Source organism: Pecten maximus, chromosome 3 (assembly GCF_902652985.1).
Source record: "Pecten maximus chromosome 3, xPecMax1.1, whole genome shotgun sequence".
NCBI classification, from domain to species: domain Eukaryota; kingdom Metazoa; phylum Mollusca; class Bivalvia; order Pectinida; family Pectinidae; genus Pecten; species Pecten maximus.
The window spans coordinates 35,609,456-35,631,979 of record NC_047017.1 but is presented as its reverse complement, the minus strand read 5'-3'; the positions used below and the strand labels follow the sequence as shown (position 1 = coordinate 35,631,979).

At 36.6% G+C, this 22,524-nt stretch overlaps 1 protein-coding gene across 1 annotated transcript in view; it reads right to left on the bottom strand.

Moving 5' to 3' along the window:
* The window catches only part of LOC117322734 (usherin-like), an 82,544-nt gene extending 65,710 nt beyond the window's left edge, over positions 1 to 16,834 (bottom strand). Inside the window, exons 1-12 of the mRNA XM_033877673.1 lie at positions 16,802 to 16,834; positions 15,638 to 16,050; positions 7,651 to 7,813; positions 6,675 to 6,804; positions 6,118 to 6,181; positions 5,322 to 5,592; positions 4,128 to 4,315; positions 3,359 to 3,577; positions 2,590 to 2,683; positions 1,520 to 1,879; positions 1,105 to 1,300; positions 4 to 681 (exon numbers count right to left, since the gene is read on the bottom strand). Of these exons, the coding sequence (XP_033733564.1) occupies positions 4 to 681; positions 1,105 to 1,300; positions 1,520 to 1,879; positions 2,590 to 2,683; positions 3,359 to 3,577; positions 4,128 to 4,315; positions 5,322 to 5,592; positions 6,118 to 6,181; positions 6,675 to 6,804; positions 7,651 to 7,813; positions 15,638 to 16,050; positions 16,802 to 16,834 (2,809 nt within the window). The remainder of the gene's footprint in view (positions 1 to 3; positions 682 to 1,104; positions 1,301 to 1,519; positions 1,880 to 2,589; positions 2,684 to 3,358; positions 3,578 to 4,127; positions 4,316 to 5,321; positions 5,593 to 6,117; positions 6,182 to 6,674; positions 6,805 to 7,650; positions 7,814 to 15,637; positions 16,051 to 16,801) is intronic.
* Between the last annotated feature and the right edge of the window lie 5,690 nt (positions 16,835 to 22,524).

Genomic DNA, 22,524 nt, shown 5'->3' with positions numbered 1-22,524 from the left:
TACCCTTATCACAGTCATCACAGCGACGTCCGATCCTATTAGCAAGACATGTACACTGACCAGTGTTCTGGTTACAGGAGAGGTCAGTACTGACCCCAGTATCTCCTCCCTGGGTCCCGGACGGGTCACAATCACACGGCTGACAACCATCAGGGTTGGTGATGTTCAGTCCGAACGTGTTCCCCTTACATACATTACAGTTCACACCTTCCACATTGTTCTTACACATACAGCTACCTGTAGTCTTATCACAGGTTAACGAGCTGTTAAGTGTGCCCGCCAAGTTACAGGTACAGTCATAGCAGCCTTTCACCGACGATACTCCAAATCCAAAACTTCCATCCCGACATTCGCTACAGCGCTGTCCCTGGGTGTTCACCTTACAAACACACTGGCCGGTCATGATGTCGCAAAATGTGTCCTCTACAGTACCCTGAGGATTACATTGACAGGGGAGGCAACCCTGGGCAAAGTCATGGAAGCCTGGGGCACACTGATCACACTGGCGTCCCACTATGTTATCCTTACAGCTGCACATCCCCGACTGAGGATTACAAAACCTCGAGGTGGAGCCTTGTGGGTTACACTGACAAGATGTACAGCCCAGAGGATTGTTGTAACTGAGGTTGTAGAACCCATACTGGCAGGCATCACACTTCGCATCTGTATACAACAAGTAATGGGAAGGTAAGTAGGTTTAACAATATATAGATCAACACATTCAGGTATATATATGATCTACGATCTAAATAAGAAGCACAAATGTAACAATTTGGATCCAATAATGAATAACAACAATAATCATTGTTAACTTCTCTGATCATCTAAATTCTTAAGCTTTATGATTTACTAGTGTTAGTGGTTGACTTGAAATTTTATGATTTGCTAATGTAAGTGGTTGACTTGAAACTTCATGATTTGCTAGTGTAAGTGGTTGACTTGAAGCTCTATGATTTGCTAGTATTTGTGGTCTACTTGAAGTCTTACCATTGCCTTCTGAATTTATCCTTTAAAACTTGATTAAAAAAGGATTAAACAATTATGACAAAATGGCCACAGAGAAGTATCACTAAATATATACTAAGGTTAATCATTGCCACTTACTCCTGACGTTTGGTTTACAGAAGCAGTCACCGGTGATGGCATCACAGGACTGGTTTGCTGCGACTGTTCCCTGAACATCACAGCCACAGGATTTACAGCCGTTTGGGTTGGAGATATTGAGGCTGTAAAATCCCGCCTTACATACATCACAGCGACGCCCACCAACATTGGGTTTACAATTGCACTGACCTCCCTCCTGAACAAAAACAATACCAACACCATCAACAAGACTATGTAAAACATGTGGTCATTTTTGTTTTTACTTTCTAGGTTTGATAGTTTTATCTGTTACTTTTGATTTTGTCTTATTGGAATTTTATCAAAGAGGGTTTCATAGAAAAACCAGACAGCGAGGAAACAAACAAATAAAAAGTTGAAACAGGAGAAATTTGACATTAAGCATAATCCCAAATACTGTTATAGTGATAAGAAGGAAGGTACAGCCTACCTTCTCACAGTCTGTGTTAGAGCCTAGGATGCCAGTTATGTCACAGAGACAGAGAGTGCAGACATCCACATCAAACATGCTCTTGCCCACAGGTCTGTAGTAGAGAGTCAGACAGGTATCACAGAATCGTCCTGCTGTATTGTGCTGACAGTTGACACACAGTCCACCCCCACCAAGGTCATGGTCAGCTGGGAAAAGGTCAAGGCTCTTGTCATATACACAGCTGTCAGCATGGCCGTAACATTGACAGGCCTTACAGTTATAGGCATTGATCTGGTCCCCCTTCCTAAATGGTTTACTGTTGTACAGGGGGTCACACTGGTCACACTGAAAGGTCAAAGTTCACACACTACAGTTGTTTTAAACCTTTAGGTTAAATAATGCATGTTACATAAATTTAGTACAAATGGCAAAATTAAACACACATTAAGGAGACAAATTGATCATGGTTTCTGTATTAACTTCGACACTCTGCTATATATTGAATAAAATACTAACAGCTAACACCCTGGTCTCTTATATAACTACCAGTAAACACCATTTACAGGATTCCTACCTTATCTCCAATGGTGTGGCTGTCTGCTGTACAGTTACATTTGTATGGAAGGACACAGGTGTCAGACAAACATCCCTACCTTATCTCCCATGGTAAGGTTAGTTGTCTCCTGAACAGATACATTTGGATGGAAGGACAGATGTGTCATACAAACATCCCTACCTTAATTATCTCCAATGGTGTGGCTGTCTGCTGTACAGTTACATTTGTATGGAAGGACAGAAGTGTCAGATAAACATCCCTACCTTATCTCCAATTGTATGGCTGTCTGCTGTACAGTTACATTTGTATGGAAGGACAGAAGTGTCAGATAAACATCCCTACCTTATCTCCAATTGTATGGCTGTCTGCTGTACAGTTACATTTGTATGGAAGGACAGAAGTGTCAGATAACATCCCTACCTTATCTCCAATGGTGTGGTTGTCTCCTGAACAGATACATTTGTATGGAAGGACAGAAGTGTCAGATAAACATCCCTACCTTATCTCCAATTGTATGGCTGTCTGCTGTACAGTTACATTTGTATGGAAGGACAGAGGTGTCACAGTCAAATGCATGCCCGCTACATTCACATCTACAATGACAGGAGGCAAATGTTAAAAAAGATACCCAGATATACAATGTACATCTATAAGGAATCATTATTAACATTAACAATAAATGCTTAAATAGACATTGTATTATAATTCCCCCCTCCCTTCAAATGTTGTAAGTGGGTATAATTGGGTATCACTTTTATGTGAAATGGTGTTGTTTGGAGTGTTTGTTTGGCCTCCATTGATCTAGTTATCCATTATATAACAGGTAACTGCATATGAATTGTGAATTTTGGTGATATTGATTCAGTGTCTCTATGAGGTACTGGATATGGTGGTTGTATTTTTGACAGTTCAGCTTTCATCATTCTGTTCAGCATAAACAATGAGGTAAAAAATTATACCAATGTAATAGTTTAGTAACCTTGCTTTGACAATGAAGTCATACACTCCATAACACTCACGTCTCTTGATGTACCAATGTAACAGTTTAGTAACCTTGCTTTGACCATGAAGTCATACACTCCATAACACTCACGTCTTCTGATTTACCAATGTAATATTTTAGTTACATTACTGTGACACTTAAGTCGTACACTCAGTAATAGTCGTGTCTCCACGTACCAATTAAATGCTACCTAATTACTAGGATGATTAAGTTTTACACTCAATAATACTCTTGTATCAGTATATCAACGTAATATATTAGTTACCTTGCTGTGACGCTGAGGTCGTACACTCCGTAATACTCGTGTCTCAGCGTATCGACATAGTAATGATCCCTGAATTGAAGATGTACGCGTGTTGCCTCCACAAAGTCCTGTAGTTCTGGTGTGTTGTAGAAATCAGTGTAGCCAGGCCGTGCCACTGGCTCCGAAGCCAGCAGACTCATCGTGATGTTTCCCTTAGAGTACGGTACATCCTCTACTCTCCTACAAAACACGTTTGAGGGAGAAACGTACATGCTGATTGAAACCATTTGTATTCAAACAAGTCAACAATCACATTAGTTACACACTGTTTTGTATCAATTTTTAACCTATATATCCATATATATCATAAACCATTGATTTAGTGGTACTAAGACACAGCTGTACCTGAATTGTGATATGGAAACTTAATAATGTTTGTGTATTAATGTGACAGCTCAGATCTGTTCTAATTTTCTAGACCACCCAGCTCTAACAGCATACCACATACATGTAGTTTTGTGTGACAAAAAGGGGAAACCACTCTAAAGTTGCTGTGATTATTAAAGCTCTTATAACAAGGTGCAACAATATCAGATACACTTCAGTGACTTGTATAAACATATCTATCTTATCAATAATCCTGTTTAAACACTCAAAATCCTGACCCTAATTAACTTCAGTACTCAAATTCATATCACATTCCTGTAAAAGTCTGTGATTCCAAGTATCAGGGGTAAATATGCTCTGAATGTAAATGTTTCTCCAAAGCAGAGCACCATGTTGAACTCACGAGCCGAACTTGATACAGTTGACGGATGTTGATGAAGTTAAAGGGCCATTGTCAGGTTGTTTGAAGTAATGAAAACAATCCTCAGCATACATCTGCCACATCTCCCAGGAAGATGTCAGATCTTTCTGCCGTTCTATCGACACAGCCTTCGGCATAGGGCTGTAGAAAAGCAGCTCAACGTAGAAGACCTGTAAGGAAGATCATCTTAATTCAGGTACATGTACATGAAGAAATCTGTATCATGAATGGTCATTAAAACAAGAATTCCACGGAAGTGGAGGTGTCGCCTGTGTATGCGAATAATTAAAGGGTCATAACTCTTTAAAATTAGGACTTGAATAAAAAAAAACAATAACAAACTTGTCCACAGTATTATGGTAACGAACATTCTATTTTCGCAAAAAAAATTAAAGGGCTATAACTCTTTTAAAAAGGTCCGAATAAATTTGGTTAACGAACTTGTCCACAGTATTATGGTAACGAACCTTCCCATGCAGTTTCAAATTAATCCAGTAATAATTATTCAAGTTATTGAGTGGAAACCATTTTCGCAAAAAATTAAAGGGCCATAACTCTTTTAAAATGGTGCGAATAAATTTGGTTAACGAACTTGTCCACAGTATTATGGTAACGAACCTTCCCATGAAGTTTCAAATTAATCCTGTAATAATTATTCAAGTTATTGAGTGGAAACCATTTTCGCAAAAAATTAAAGGGCTATAACTCTTTTAAAAAGGTGCGAATAATTTTGGTTATCAAACTTGTCCGAGCTATCATGGTAATGAACCTTCCCATGAAGTTTCGAATTAATCCGTTCTAAACTACTAAAGTTATCGCACGAAAACCATTTTCCGGACGACGCCGACGCCGCCGAAAAGTAATACCTATATGTCTCCTTTTTCAAAGGCGACACAAAAATCACAGTTCTCGAATAATAACCAAATGACTTAAATAAATTGAATAGCATCTTTGTATGACATTACTGGAGTGTTTTAAGCAAGAAACAAAACGGCTTGGTAAACAATTTTAAATACTGACTACCATCTAGATCTGCAGACCACTCATTTGATTGTACTTGAATATACAATGTAAGGGTAAACATTCTATAGGAATATTTTCATACCTGAAATAAAGGAAATCAAAGATCAAATATATCAGGAAAACTCTACTACCAAAAGATGAGGAAAATGGTACCTGAAACTTATCTCCAAGGTCTACAGTAATGTTCACCCTGTCCTGAAACTTGGAGATCCAGATTGAGCGGCTGTCCCCGTCGTTGATATACTGGAGGTTGTGGGACTGGTTGTTTAGACGGAGTATGCTGTCGCCCTGGTTATCAGGAACTCCGTTGGGGATACAGTAGTGTTCCTGGTTAGGTTTGATGCGGGGATGAGATGGCGGACAGAGACATTCGTTTTGAGCTCGAGTCTCGGGCAATGTTCCCGTGTAAAGTTGTACAATCTCCCTGGGGGTAAAGAATGAAGTCACATAATTACAGGATACTTACCAACTCTATATTTCTTTGAGGGAGACTTCATTTTAAATTCATTTTCACCTGGCAGTTATTTAATGAATTTCCAAGTTTCCTGCATTTTGCATTTTGTCACAAATTCATACACATGATTTATTGCATCAAGTGGTTACACTTTTAATAGATATTTTACACTAATCAAATATTTATTGTATATAAATGTACATGTAACATTGATGACTTTTTTTTAAATTCCTTAAAGTTTCTTCCCTAATCCTGCAGAGTATTTCATATAACCTTCAAACTACAATCCTCAAACTTACTTTGAGAATTTGATATCCGAGATTATTTCTATTTCTTATAATGAAGCTTAAAGAGAACTGTAGTCCTCTTGGATGAGAACCTAAAACATGACAAATGAAATGCTTTCCAGGTATTTACAGCCAATGGTTATTTGGTACTTTTTATGAAGGTATTACATGGGTTTTTTGATACACATACATACATGTATACATTTACCTGTTTGTTAGTGCAACATCAAAGAAAACGAAGTCCTGTATTCTTCCCAAAAACTGGTTTGTCCCTGAAAAAAGTCCACACTTAATTTGTACCAATACTTATTACAAGAATAGCAATAATTACTTTCATCATTGGATATCATTGTTTGTTGCTGGGTTTATTGTCCCTTGAACAGCCAGTGTCATTTTCAGGAGGAGTCTCCTTGTAGTAGTTCGTGACTACCTCACTGAACAACATACGAGAGGCCTATCGCATGTCATCCACAGCAATAAGGGTAAATGTCTTACCCAAGGACAAAGCCACGAAACCACTGACTTGTCTGTCTCTCAGCTTCTCGAGAAACACAAACTGGCATGTTTAGGGGGCGTCTAACCACACACCTCTGATCTTCACCTGAGGTAACATGGCCAGCAAGCTAACCGACTGAGTTATATCGGGGCCCCTACCTTTTGAGAAAGCAAAATTGAGAAAGTGACTGGTATTATAGAATGACTGGTTTCATATTGTTTCAGAAAATGACAATAAGAAAATAACTGCCATTATAGAAGTTTGGTTACCTGAGAGAGTCTGGCCGATTCTGGCCTCACCTTGACCGTCCAATATGGCATTACCCAGGTCCACAGTCCTTGCTGTGGTATAGCCTGGTCCTGTTCCGTCCAGGTAAAAACTCAGTGTTGTTAAATACACCTGTTATACAAAACATTCTCAATTACAAAACATTGCCTTGCTCAGCTGTGATTTTTTGTGCAATGCATCTAAAAAAAAATGCCATTTTTTTTATTTGTGATGTTGGAAGCAAACTAAAATGTCATTGATAATTTTCTATTATCATTTCTCATTATGATGTTATACCTGGGAAATAAAAGCAGAAGCTGTAATTAAGGTAACTGTGCCTAGTATCATGTATAATTCATACATCGCAATCCAAAGAACTGGCTTTGGAGTCATTCCATCCATTACCGTTTAGCTAGCTGAATCCAATCCCCTGGGATAGGGCTTTATTGATAAAGGATATACATGTAGTAATAGGTTACCTCCTCTGGAGTCTCAGGTTTATATTACCTATATAGTCAGGTGTATCCATGTCCTCTAATGTAGGTTTTACCTGTATTTATATTTACCGTATAGCTACATGTATCCATGTCCTCTAATGTAGGTTTTACCTGTATTTATATTTACCTGTATAGCTACATGTATCCATGTCCTCTAATGTAGGTTTTATCTGTATTTATATTTACCTGTATAGCTACATGTATCCATGTCCTCAAATGTAGGTTTTACCTGTATTTATATTTACCTGTATAGTCAGGTGTATCCACGTCCTCTAATGTAGGTTTTACCTGTATTTATACTTACCTGTATAGCTACATGTATCCATGTCCTCTAATGTAGGTTTTACCTGTATTTATACTTACCTGTATAGCTACATGTATCCATGTCCTCTAATGTAGGTTTTACCTGTATTTATATTTACCTGTATGGCTGCATGTATCCATGTCCTCTAATGTAGGTTTTACCTATATTTATATTTACCTGTATAGCTACATGTATCCATTTCCTCTGAGGTAAGCTTTCCTGTAATGACACTGTGGAGACACCTGCCGTACTTCTGAAGGTGAAGTCTATGCCAAGCTTCGATATCTGAAGCTCGAGGATGATTTCCTGTGTACTGGAGGACATCTTCTGTAAAAGGGTCCTAGAGACCAATATATCATTGTCTGATTAATATCATATGAAAATGAAATACAGCAGAAATTATCAATCATATTGTTTTTGTACAAACTATTTTTTCTTAAGTCCCATCTATTTATCACTGAACTGTAATTTTAGAGCTGAATTTTAATCAGAATCGAATAAATCTTTCAGAGAATTATATGATATTTCAATATTACGTATACGTAAGTCACATATCTCTTCTCTATAGTAGCAATTAAGAATTCACAGCCTTTCACATAGGCAACCGGGTTTCAATTTCCCGATTAGACATGAAAAGGTTCACCTGCCTGACCAACCATGGGGGTTTTCTCCGGGTACTCTGGTAAACTTAACAAAGTATCACACAACAAATAAAAGGTGTCTTATTCTCCCTTCAGGTTATAAGACATCAGTTTATTGGATTACATATATGAGATGCTTAAATTATGAACATCTGAATGTGAGGCTACAGGAAAAATAAACATGAGCCCGAATTAGATAACACATCAGGGTAAATTAATTCCAATCTAACGAATTGTCTATTGGCCTTCTGGGTGCCTACATTAAGGACTAACCTCTAGTTACATACAGAAGATAACTTAGTCTAGTTTTGTTTGTAATTTTCTAATGATTCCAATAGATATTACCAGATACATCCATATAGATAATGTTCACAATTAAAAAGAATTGGCAGATATGTTTTCCTTTGGGAGTTCAAACTTTTAAACCATCAAAAAAATGTGAAATATTTAGTGTGGAAATGTGTGTAATCCAAGTAAGATACAATCATTATGGATACATCCCATCTAGCATATTACCAGAGATATACAATAGAAATCATGACAAGAGGCCCAATGGGCTTGTATACTTGTCCTGTCTGTAGCTTATAAAGAGTAGGCTTTGTAGGGATACATAAATCATGTGAATTTGAAATCTGATTTAGGTGCACAATGTGGATTCAGAATAAAATTTAATGCTCTTTTCTTTTGACACTGGATCGTTGTATATCACTCATCAAATATTTGGTATTTATGATAAAATGATTTAAGCACAATTTGGTAACTGTGACCTTAGAAGTAGCTTAAGGTCATTCATCTGAAGAATCTAAGTTAGCCCTTTATCCCAGCATGCTGTTGGCCCAGTATCATGACCTTGAGAGGGGCTTTTTGGTTATTGAAGAGAAACTTGTTGAAAGACTTTTACACTTTTGACCCCATGCTTTTTGAGATGTTAAAAGGAACAAGAGGCCCATGGGCCTTAACGGTCACCTGAGATTTGAAATATTTCAGTTGTTTTAATTGACCCTTTTTGGCCCGTCCATCAGCCCCAAGGGATCAGTCAGGACCAACATGTGTAAACCATTAAGCTGTCATCCCATGCTGATAATGTTAGAATGAATTCCAATAGAAATCAAACAAATTATAGTCAAAACTGTGATTTCCCTATATAAACTATAGTAAAGTTTACCCCCTCCCCAGGGGCAAACGTGAGACCCCATGGTCATGAAATTCACAATTGTGGTAAAGCACCTTAAGACCTTTCCTTCTATGAAGAGTATTTGATTCTACCTTATTTGGGTCTTGAGAAGAAGAATTTTGAAATTTCAGTCAATTTGACCCTTTTTAGCCCCAACCCTCAGGCCCCTCGGGGGTAGGGACCATATAATTTACAATTTTGGTTGACCTTTGGCCATAGAAGCTTCCTGCCAAATTTCATTGAATTTGGTTTAGGGGTTTTTGAGAAGAAGTCAAAAATGTAAATTGTTTACGGGCGCACGACGACGGACAAAATGTAATTAGAATAGGTCACTTGAGACTTTGTCTCAGGTGACCTAAAAAGTTGACACCAGACTCTGACAGAAGGAAAACATACCATATGCTCTTGTTCTTTTGAAAGGTGAGCTAAAAATGACTTTAATTTAATATATCTCTGATTCTATGTAATTTTGATCTTTTCTCTTCTCTTCCTCAATTCCATGTTGAATCAACATTTATGACAATTAGTGAAAGAAATCACGAATTTATTAACATGTTCTGTGATACTTTTTGCTGTTTTCTTAATGTCTTTTCAGAAAGAATGTCATTTTATCTTTAAACTACAACAAATTTCTAAAATGAGACATCAGTGATTTCGGCTATTTCTTTCCCAAACATGAAAATGTTGAAAGTAGAAATGCTCCATAGTAAAAGTTTGGAAAAGCCGCTGAATGGATGAACAAACAGACAGAACCCATTTTCATATCCTCCACCCAAAACTTCCCAGTAACTAGCAAGGTAAACCTACATTTGAAACTTGAGAAAGATCCCTCCATGACATTCTGAGTAATAGCAATACAAATTTGTGACTGTCAAACGACAATCTGTTGGCTTTTATCAAATTACTTTAAGAAATGAACGGCCTCTACTAAGGTTGACTCAATAACCCAAAAAGATAATAATAATAATGATGAATAAATACATCAACATAATTATCTACATGTATCTAAAATCTACTATGTTCAAATATTTAATTAGCTTTCAGTTGTTTCCCCTTATCCTTTTTTCCCTATTCCAATTAAATTTTTCAGATTACATGAAACTTTGTACTGTTCATATCTGTTCTTCAAATGTTGAGAAGTCTTGGGCTCCTAAGAATATGATCAGTGTTATGTGGGTTGACTCACACTAATAAAGATACAAGGAGATGTTCTGGACAGCAATGTTGGGTGTGGGGCCAGATCTTACTGAATTATTGATGGTCATGTGGAAAATTGGCAGAAGTAGAATCAATGCCAAGCTGTAGGGCCCTACCACTAATCAATAGAAAGGTGAGGTGTCAAAATCTACAGGTGAGAAGGAATGTGGCGGGTGTTAACGGTTACACAGCTTGCTAGCTGCATCAACATTTGTGTGCACTTCCTTGTTGAAATAGTTTTATCTATGAAGATTACTATTTTCGAAAATTATGGCGAAGGGAAAACCCAACTATTCTATAGCTAGCTTTTACCAATGTAATGATTTATCACACAATTAGAATATAATACATACAAACAATGTGAATATTTATCTATAAGTTTAAGTTATTTAGATATGACTGAGATACAGTATATATCCAGTACACTTATTTCATACCCATATATCACAAAGCTTCAACTAAAACTCATTTCTGGGGTCAGTATAAGTTTCAAGATTTCCTGTTTAACTGAAACACCCCAAGCCAGAGTCCAAAATTTTATTTCCAACAATAAAATCAACAGAAAAAGAATTAAAACAGTGGGGATAAACTTAAAGTCAAAACACAAAATGACTGATGATATTCGTGTTGAGCATTCAATAAAGTTGAAATAAAATATGGTGTGTATTAATTCACAGCTGTTAGAAACTGTCCCTTAATTCCATTACGATTGAAAGTATCCCTCCTGTAGTTTGTTAGTCAAAAGTGACTGTTCTATGGTCTGCATATACATTATAAACGTCCAATACCAGATGTATCTTTTGGTTGTAAATTCTAGAAGAACCATAGAAGAACCCAGGCCTTACAATGCAGTTCTCAAGAAATAAAAGTAACACATTTTCAAACATCATAGTTCAAAATAAAATCTAATTGAGCTAAAAATGTGACATGCACACCTCAGAATGAACTTAGAAGTACCATACTAACAAGATCGCTTTAATAGTTCTAGAGAAATGGCAGTACGTATCAGCATTTCGAATCCAATTAAAATCATATCTAATTTTGCTACATACAAGATACAATACATTTCATTAAAGGGGCATGCTGTGGTTGAAATGATTTCATGCTTTAAAGAGTAAACAGGAATCATGTATTTTTCTCAAACAGTTAAAGTTATAAGCTTTACTGTAATATGACACTCACAGTCCAAAGATAACCAAAATTTCTTCAAAATTAAAGTTTCCAAAATGTAACTTCAACCTGAAGTATGAAAATTAGTCGCCACCAACAACCATTAAATACGAGCATGCATCTATATACAAGTTCATGAAAAAAAAAGAGAAAATGACTGACAGGGCATTCCATGGTAGCGATTAGCTAATATGGTTTACTGAAAATGGAAAGACAGAGACAACAATTTTAACATCTTAAGTCCTATAAATATCCGCACAAGATGGAAAGATGGAGGAGAGAAAAGGAGGTCGCGTCTCTTAATGTCTTTGATATTCTTAACTCATTTTCTAACTTTGCATGTTACTATAACATAAGTAATTGAGGAACAAGAGGCCCAATGGGCCTGTATTGCTCACCTGGCTCTACAACAACTTTGAAGTTGATTGAGGTCATTTCTACAGATACTATGCTGATTACCTCTTAATTCAAATATCAGAGTAGGCTAGGTTTATTCATTCAAGCATACTATTGACCTAATATCAGGTCTTGGAGACTCTTGGCTATCGTAAAATTATTGTATACAGATTTAAGCTGATTTCATCCCTGTGACCTTGAATAAAGGTCAGGGTCATTCATTTGAACAAACTTGGTAGCCCTTCACCCCAGCATGCTACAGGCCCAATATCAAGTCCCTAGGCCTCTAGGTTATTGAGAAAAAGTTGTTTGAAGATTACAGCCTATTTGACCCATGTGACCTTGAATGAAGGTCAAGGTAATTTATCTGAACATACATGGTAGACCCTCACCCAGCATGCTACAGGCCAAATATCAAGTCACTGGGCCTCTTGGTTGCCTCTTGGTTATTTAAAAGAACTTGTTAATAGCCTATTTGACCTTGAATGAAGGTCAAGTTCATTCATTTTAAGAAACTTGGTAGCCTTTCACCCCAGCATGCTACAGGCCCGATATCAAGTTCCTGGGCCTATTGGTTATTCAGCACAAGTTGTTTGAAGATTATAGCCTATTTGACCCATGTGACCTTGAATGAAGGTCAAGGTCATTTTTTTGAACAAACTTTGTAGCCCTTCACCCCAGCAGGCTACAGGCCCAATATCAAGTCCCTAGGCTTCTTGGTTATTGAGAAGAAGTTGTTTACCACTTTGTAGCCCTTCACTTCAGCATGCTACAGGCCCAATGTCAAGTATCTGCAGGGCCTCTTGGTTATTGAGAAGAAGTCGTTTGAAGATTATAGCCTATTTGACCCATGTGACCTTGAATGAAGGTCAAGGTCATTTATTTGAACAAACTGTGTAGCCCTTCACCCCAGCATGCTACAGGCCCAATATCAATTTCCTGGGCCTCTTGGTTATTGAGCACAAGTTGTTTGAAGATTATAGCCTATTTGACCCATGTGACCTTGAATGAAGGTCAAGGTCATTTATTTGAACAAACTTTGTAGCCCTTCACCCCAGCATACTACAGGCCCAATATCAAGTCCTTGGGCCCTTTGGGCAGGTGAGCTATACATTGCTTGCCATGCTGTGAGCTGTTTATGTGTTCTGTGGTGTCACATGATATCTAAATGAAGCAGAGGAAGAGTGACAGAATTTTCCAGTGCGGATGCACGGCGGCAGAGTTTTGCAGATGTTATGTATAATTTGTGATATTTATTCCATCACAGTTAGCCACATATATGAGTGTAAGCTTCTTTTGTATTTATAAATCTTATAAATTACTGTGCAACTCATGTCTGCTGTTCGGATGAAGGTGCCCCTTTAAAGACCCATAGCGTATCTTTAGAAAATGAAATCTTAATTTGTTTTCAATCTGATTACCACCTTTAAATATCAAATTTCATAATGTTTTGAATTCAGACATTGACCTGCATATATCACACCCTTTGGTATACAGACCATTTCAAAACGATGTCCATACTAACATGCCAAGTATCAGCTGCCAACCTGCACTGGTACAAAAGACATATTTTCCAGAAACAGTTCAGATTGACAGATGTCCATGTACAGATCAAAGTACCAAGTAACACTTTCTATTCCTTGTATACTTTGTGAAGTTAGGTTATACACCATTTAAAATGTCACAATTATCAAATAAATGACCTCTTACTGCAGGTACAATGGAATTTTGCCCACAAACCAATTTGACCAAAATCAGGTATTATTTGTAGAAACCTTAGAGACAACACATGAGGTATGTTAAGAAAATTCAAAAGGTCCCAGGGACCTGTTCTATGGCCTACATAGTGTTGCCAAGCTGAGGTGTACGACATGGTTCACTTTTTTTATCTAAAAGCTATCAAAATAATGCTGCATGCTGCCATATGATCTTGATTTAACAGTTTTTGAGATTTATTTTGCAAATAGTTGAAATGCTTTACATTTTTCATTGCCTGTGGTCATACAGTAGGTAAAGAGTAACCAATAGCGGCCAGACCTATTGTTATGTGCTATGCTATTCTGAAGTCTGTCAATTCATCAATTATACATGGCCCCACATGTTCCTTATTTCACAAGGTAATATTTATCACTGCTACAGAATATACTGTTTATCTGGCCTGAGTAGACTAAACTAGACTTCACTTGTAACTTAAAGTACAGTGCGTAGATGTTTTATACAAAACCATTTTTAGATAGTCATAGATAATCTGAGGTAGATCTATAGAATCAAATAATTTTCACAGACTTATATAAATCATGATCTAGAAAAGGCAATGAGCTGCTCAAACTGAAAATTACCCCCCTCTATTTTTTTCTGTTCTGTTGAGGTTGATATTGAAATTTTTTATTTTCAAAATTGACTAAAAAATGCTGAAATCGACACATTTCTCTCAGCTCCTTTGAATGTTTGTTACAACAGCAGGTATTTTTCTACATGAATATAAGGAGATGTGTTCAGCAGTAAATATACATGTATATATAAATATCAAATGAGGAGAATCATTATCTTTTATATGTCTTTTAAGAAACAACAGTTACTTATATACATCAGTTAAGACATAAACGTTACTTCAGCAAATATCTGGTATGGAAGGAAAGTTACTACATCGGTTATCTCTTAAGAAATAAAAGTTAACTACATCAGATATTTCTTAAGAAATAAAAGTTAACTACATCAGATATTTCTTAAGAAATAAAAGTTAACTACATCAGATAATTCTATGAATTAAAAGTTGCTTCAGATTAACCAAAGAATTTAATTTCAATGGGACCCATTAAATGATCCAAAACAAACACTCAGAAAAAGCCCTTCTCTTAGGGAAAGCAAGCAATTTTTTGTTACTTCACCAGATAAAAATAACTCTTAAGGATTAAATGTTACTTCATCAGATATCTTTAAAAAAGTTATATATTAAATATCTTTTAAGGAAGAAAGTTACATCAGATATGTCTCAAGAAATTAATGTTATATATCAGATATCTCTTAAGGCCATCAGATATGTCTTAAGGAATAAATGTTATTACATCAGAGATATCTTAAGGACATCAGATATGTCTTAAGGAATAAATGTTATTACATCAGATATCTCTTAAGGACATCAGATATGTCTTAAGGAATAAATGCTATTACATCAGAGATATCTTAAGGACATCAGATATGTCTTAAGGAATAAATGATATGATCAGAGATATCTTAAGGACATCAGATATGTCTTAAGGAATAAATGTTATTACATCAGATATGTCTTAAGGAATAAATGATATGATCAGAGATATCTTAAGGACATCAGATATGTCTTAAGGAATAAATGCTATTACATCAGAGATATCTTAAGGACATCAGATATGTCTTAAGGAATAAATGATATGATCAGAGATATCTTAAGGACATCAGATATGTCTTAAGGATCGAATGCTACATATGTACATATCAGTTATCTCTAAGAAAGTTTACTACAAAGGAATGGTTTTGTAAGTTCTATGGAGATGTCACCTTTTACCTCCATTACATTTTCCCTGTTGACAATCCTAATAAAATTACTTACCCCAAATTGTCTTCTTGCTGCCAGACCCAGACTGCTATGGTGACAGATCCCTCCGGCCCCACAACAGGGGTTTCTACTGGGGTGAGGTAACAGTCTCTCCCTTCCATCACAAAAAAGGTGGACTTGTCTCCATGTACACTGCCTGGTTTGGTGTTCACTGTATCCACGGCGATGCAGGTCCCCTGTCCGGGACTGGTGACGATGAGAAGATCGAGAGAGGTGGGTAGGGCTGTCCTATTGGGACATGTTTGCACACAGAAATCTTGTAAACACTGCTCCACAGAGAATGGAAACACCGAACTTCTACAATAGGCATTTCTGGACGGAATTCCGCAGGTACTATCCGACGGACTACTAGTGACTGGACGGTTACGTGCTGCGTTGAAAAGTGGTGGAAATGGTCGTAGAATTACCTGAGATGAAACATGACTCCCCAATGATGTCAATGACACAAGAATAAAAAATACATAGAATAAAATTAAAGACATCTGTTGATTAGCGATCCTCAATAGCAGTTGTTGTTTTCTGTGAGGCACGAACGTGATAAAACACATGGTGTGATATTGCTGAATTACAGCCTACCCATAGAGAGCATGATCTTTACACTTCAGAGTCGGATCACCTTACTAGCACCTCTCCAAAACAAACTTGCTGTACTTCCAGTTATTTGATATAGAGAAATACTTCTATCACTTTTTAAAACTTTTGTCTGTAAGACAGGTATAAAAGCTTTGTCTAGAGTTTATAGACTATATGTAATCTGTACTTATGTACTAGTGTACAGAAGGCGGGGACCACTACAGCTGGAGCGTGCCTGGCAGGCTGTGAGGTCAGCACAACATATGGCAGAATCAATGATTTTACAACAAATGATATTTCTCTGGTATTGATTGGATACATACACTGATCACCACACCTGAGATGTTACCTGGCCGTAATCTAATTATCTGTCTTACCTGGATGTTTTCTTAAGGTCTCATATCATTAGACAGATGTTCGAAAAACAATAGATTTATATCTATACTTACATGAATAATTAATCAAAGTGGAAAATTGTGATGTGATATAGATATATATAGTAGGTGCATATTAAAATTAAACTATATCACTGCCTCAGACTTTTTTGAAGTAAAGAAATTGTAGCTACAGCATGCACATATATACCATTGCAGTAGCAAATGTAAGTATGTCAGCCATGGCAATATATTTATGGAATAGAACACTTGCTAACAATGGGATTAAAATTACAAAACAATTAGTTTTAAAATTTATCAGGAACTTTATATACCAGAATATTCTTATTTATCAAAATCAAATAATCTGTAGTATCAGAGACGTATATATCATATACGTATTTGAGAGTATTCATGTATGCATGTATGTACTATCATGGGCCGGGCCGAATTACTTAGAACCGTAACATGACGTCGTGACGAGATCATTAGGGTATCTGCAAAATGAAACATGTACCATATGCAGTCCAATTGCATCTAGTTATAACATCATATCCTCACGCATTAATACAAACCAAAACCGTGACCGAAGCTGTGAACAAGTGCCTAATATAGAAACCGACGACATCTGGCGCGAAAACTTATAAAGAGTTGTCTTTCTTCCACCGAGCTAGATCTTCACATGCACGCAGAGCAACACTCCGGAGACTGTTCTATGTTTACACAATAGAGAGTCTTGACACTCCTTTTGTCAATAATGAACAGCATTAAACTACGCTAGTTATTGATGTTACAAACACAGTCTTGGGAATGAGCCTTAGAATGCATCAAAACTGTGGGCGGCCGTTTTAGGGGAAAACATACAGATTCTATGTCTCTGATATATGTAGGCCTACATAATCGCAAAAGAGCCAAATGGCAATTATTTGTAAAATATTTATTTGCATTATGTATTTTTCCCCTGAAGTGTAAATAATAAAAAAAAAAACTAGAATTTCTACATAACGATCAAACGTGTTCCATTTAGCGGAACGTTCCGGTTGTGCCAACTTGGAACGGGTTCGCTAAATGGTACATGACGTTCCAATCACGTTCTGCGCTCGCGAAATCCAACATGGCGGACATAACCATGATTGCGTCGGCGTCCTATACGTTTTTGTCGTTTTTCAACGAGGACGATGACGATACCGTAGAAACAGCAGCGGCGGTTTGTAATATAAGAAACGAACGTACCCGAATTTCTTTTTATGTACTGACTATTGTCAAATATTATGATGAACAGGAGTTTCATTCTCATTTCAGAATGACCAGGAGTTGTTTTGAATTTTTCTTTTTTTAAATTTCATTTTTTTATTTATAAATTAAATAATAATGCAATCAAGCATATTCAAAGTTTCAAATTTCAACTAAGATGTACAGCCAGAATGATGTGCGATTAACTAACAAATAAATTATTATCACTATAGACTTCCGACCCTATCAGACACTATCCAGCATATCTGATGGTCCCTGGATGTTTTGAAATCTTAATAGATCTTATTCATCGCACTGGTAAAGTGCCGGTCTATCATGAGCAGGGCCGTAAGCCCAAATCTATTGAAAAGCAAGTTTTGGTAACCATATGGTACTTAGCCAATAAAGATTCACACAGAGAGATAGTAGACCGTTTCGATGTCACTGTCAGTAGTATCGCCAGGAGTAAGGCCCGAGTCATCATCGCCATAATGGAATATGATGAAGGAGTTCATCGTCTGGCCAACTGGTAAATAACACACAATCTACCTTTTACGATGCCATCTACTTTCACTTTTGAACTTGATAGAATGTAATACAGTCAAACCTCGTTAACTCCAAGTCGTCGGGATCGTGAAAAAACTTCGAGTTATCTGAGTCTTCCAGTTAACCGAGTTTCAAGGTAGACGTGTTGGTATATTATATCTATAAAAATCATTTACATAAACCAGAGACCTATAGGTCTCTGCATAAACACGCATCCTTAACAGTCAGAAACACGCCTATTTGATTTCAAATACTAATTATAACAAAATCGTATTTATTATTTATGCTAGACACGACATTTCTAAAAAGTAAATAATATATGATACAATACTATCATATCGTTTTGAAATCAAGTAAGCCAGTATATTTGTGATTGGGAGTCGTGTCCGACATGCCATTTCTAAGTGAAGATTAACACAAAATTTCATCACTTTAAAATCTATTTAAATAATTTCTTGTACAAAAATTATATTATCGTTAAAAATCATAAAAAAAAAACAATATACGAAGTCTGCGGCAAATAATACATACACAAATCAGAGACCTATATACTAGTATATAGGTCTCTGCACAAATGTATCGGCACAGATCACGTGTTGACAAGTGCAGAAGCAGCAGGAAATGCACAGTTTATCATAGTTCGATCAGAAACGAAGTCCTGGAATTAATTCACACGTTACCCGGCCATAGTTGTGATTTCAGGTGTGTCGGATAGTTCCGCCTGAACGCACATGGTCACATAGACAGCTGTACAGAGGCGCCAGCTTGGGTGTAACTTGGGTATCGCACTGCTTTAATCATCAAAGGGATTATGTAAGTTCTGTTTGTCAACATCAATACTGTTGGATCTTAATAAAGACGGATTTTACAGTAAAAATGGTCAGATATGTTTAAGGTAATTTAATAACAAAACGAAACAAAAACTGGATATTTCTCGTGCACGAAATTGTAAACAATTTAACCAAGACGTACGATGAGTATTTTGTTGACACATTTTGTTTAAAAATGAAAATTATGTTTTCAACTTCGGGATAACCGGTACATTTTACATAGGTTTTATAATATCGCGACCAATATTTTAGTTCGGAATTACGGTATCCGAGTTTTTATTACTAAGAAAAAGAAGGATTTTTGCCGGGACCGGAGTAATACTTCGAGTTGAACGGGGTTTTCGAGTTGTCCGAGTTCGAGTTAACGAAGTTTGACTGTAGTTTAAAATGGTCATTTAAATCTACTTAAGCGGCACAATGCCGCAAAATAGGCCACAGTACATAGTCCTCGTCCTCCTATGCCGTTTCAGTCAATTCAAAACAATGTGGGTTGAAAGTTCACAAGAGCGATAACTCCTGCAGGTGCATTCGATCGACACAATATTACTAAGTAAACCTTGTCACATTAAAATTTGATGTATCAATTAACAATTCCAGTTTAATTACCGGCAAGTGTTTCGACAGACTTTTCTTGAATCATCTGGATATCAGCGAAATCGTTAAGGAAGAAAATGATAGTACCGGTAAATACAATAATAGAACATTCTGTTGTAAACGGTCTAATATTGTTTTTTAAGACTGGCCAAATCCAAAGACTCGCCCACTTTCTTCAAATATCTGGTTTCATATTTCAATATACAATATCATTATTTAATTTACTAAATGTTAGTTTGATCAGAAATAAAACAATTAACAAGTCATTCCTAAATGCCTCAGAGTAAAAAGAAATGGTTTTGGCTAATGATCATTCCAACGGTGGTTACAAAAAAAAACTTCATACATAAACGTTTACGTAGGTGTTGAACATCACTGCTCCAACATTGTGATTGGAAGTTTCTGATAGATACAGTAGCATCGCCAAAAATGTCGAGACGTAAAAAGTATTGATAAGCCATGATATTTAGAGATCTGAGGTATGTTTGTCTTCTCCCCGTAAAAATACCTTTCATTATGTTTCACATTTAAATTAAATTTCAAGTAACTCGACTACAGATGGTCCAGGAAAAGTTCAGGAGGAAACATGTTTTATTTTAGAAATGCTTAATTTAAATAGACAGAAATATTGGTCCATTAGTACACGTGTATATGTATAGTCAGACTACATTGGAGTCAGAGTAACAACATCTATGCTCTGTCTCCGAATAAAACTTCATTCATCTATACATGTGTCCAGACCTTTCATTTTCAACACCACATCATTCATCTATAAGATGAATGGTTTTCCCGGAGTTGTTGGTGCCATTGACGGGACACACATTTCCATAGCTGCGCCAAGTATTCATAAAACCTCTTACTTCAACAGAAAAAAAATCTATAGTGCTACAGGTACAAAAACGTTTTTTTTTTAAATAATGCTTTATTCATACCAGATTAAAAGAATTTTCTTTCAGTTCTGCGTTTACGTATCTTGTTTTCTAATCAAAAGTTGCTTGGTTATATATACATATTTTTAACCCAAATACATAAAAGAAATGATTCGAAGTGATTCATTTGACACCCAGTGCACCGAAAGTACATTTTTATTATAAATTTTGATCATTATTTTTACACGCTTTCATTTCTCCCGTGCTTGTTGACAAAAAACGCACTTCGCCCGGATATAGCCTAAAGAATAGAGGCGTAAAATACGGCAAAACAATAACTATTTACGCCGTTGAGTTCGGCATGAAAGCTGAGAATACCTTAAATATTATGCAACATGTTATCAGAGACATATATACAGAGAGATTGGCAGCTCTCTATTTGCCCTTGTGTTTACATAGTGGCCCCTGACCTTCCCACAATCCTTTGCGGTCGCTCGGTTCAGTCTTCACTAGACGCCATATTGAAGAAAACTTGAAAACCAGACACATAATTATCGATAATTTCTATTTGAAATCATCACCAAGATCCAATTATGTGCTTTAATTTTATTAATATCAAAGTGCAGAAGTGTCATCAATATGAAATATATCACAATTTGCTGTCCAAGTGTTTGTATTTTGAGTATGAAAGTCAAGCACAACGCAGGAAAGATCGGCGGGAATCTCCAATTTTCGAAAAGTCCCTATGGGGTTTTCGAGAATACGGATAAATGACAACAATGTGCATGATAATCAAGACCACATTCCATAAGTATGATAGTTTTTGGTTAATGTGGTAACTTTTGTAGTGGCCAAAATAAAACGATGTGCTTTTTGTGTGCGTTTAAAATTGACGATGTTTGGTCTGACGTAATGGCGGCTATTTACAAACTTGGACATGTCGAATAGGACCCAGTGGATTTTAGAAAATACGGATAAATGGCAACAATGTGCATGATCAATAAGACTATATCCCATAAGTTTGATAGTTTTTGGTTAATGTGGTAACTTTTGTAGTGGCCAAAATAAAACGATGTGCTTTTTGTGTGCGTTTAAAATTGACGATGTTTTGGTCTGACGTAATGGCGGCTATTTACAAACTTGGACATGTCGAATAGGACCCAATGGATTTTAGAAAATACGGATAAATGGCAACAATGTGCATGATCAATAAGACTATATCCCATAAGTATGATAGTTTTTGGTTAATGTGGTAACTTTTGTAGTGGCCTAAATAAAACGATGTGCTTTTTGTGTTCGTTTAAAATTGACGATGTTTTGGTCTGACGTAATGGCGGCTTAATTACAAACTTGGACATGTCGAATAGGACCCAATGGATTTTCGAAAATACGGATAAATGGCAACAATATGCATGATCAATAAGACTATATCCCATAAGTATGATAGTTTTTGGTTAATGTGGTAACTTTTGTAGTGGCCTAAATAAAACGATGTGCTTTTTGTGTGCGTTTAAAATTGACGATGTTTTGGTCTGACGTAATGGCGGATTAACCAGAACATGTCGAATAAGTTCCAATACTACGATACACACATGCGCATAGCCCGATTTACCTGCGCTCACGTGTGTTTGATAGGAGACAGGACGCTCTCGATAATGGATATGCTTGAGTGGTCACGAATAAAGGGAGCCACTATGTGTACGGGGAAATAGCGATGTTACTAATCTCTCTGTATATATGTCTCTGATGTTATACTGCAAATTCGTCGTTTTCTGTTGAAATTCGACTCAAAGATCTTTCAACGGCGGCCATATTGGTTCCAACATGGAACCCTCAAATGAGACGTGCCAGACGAACCGGTT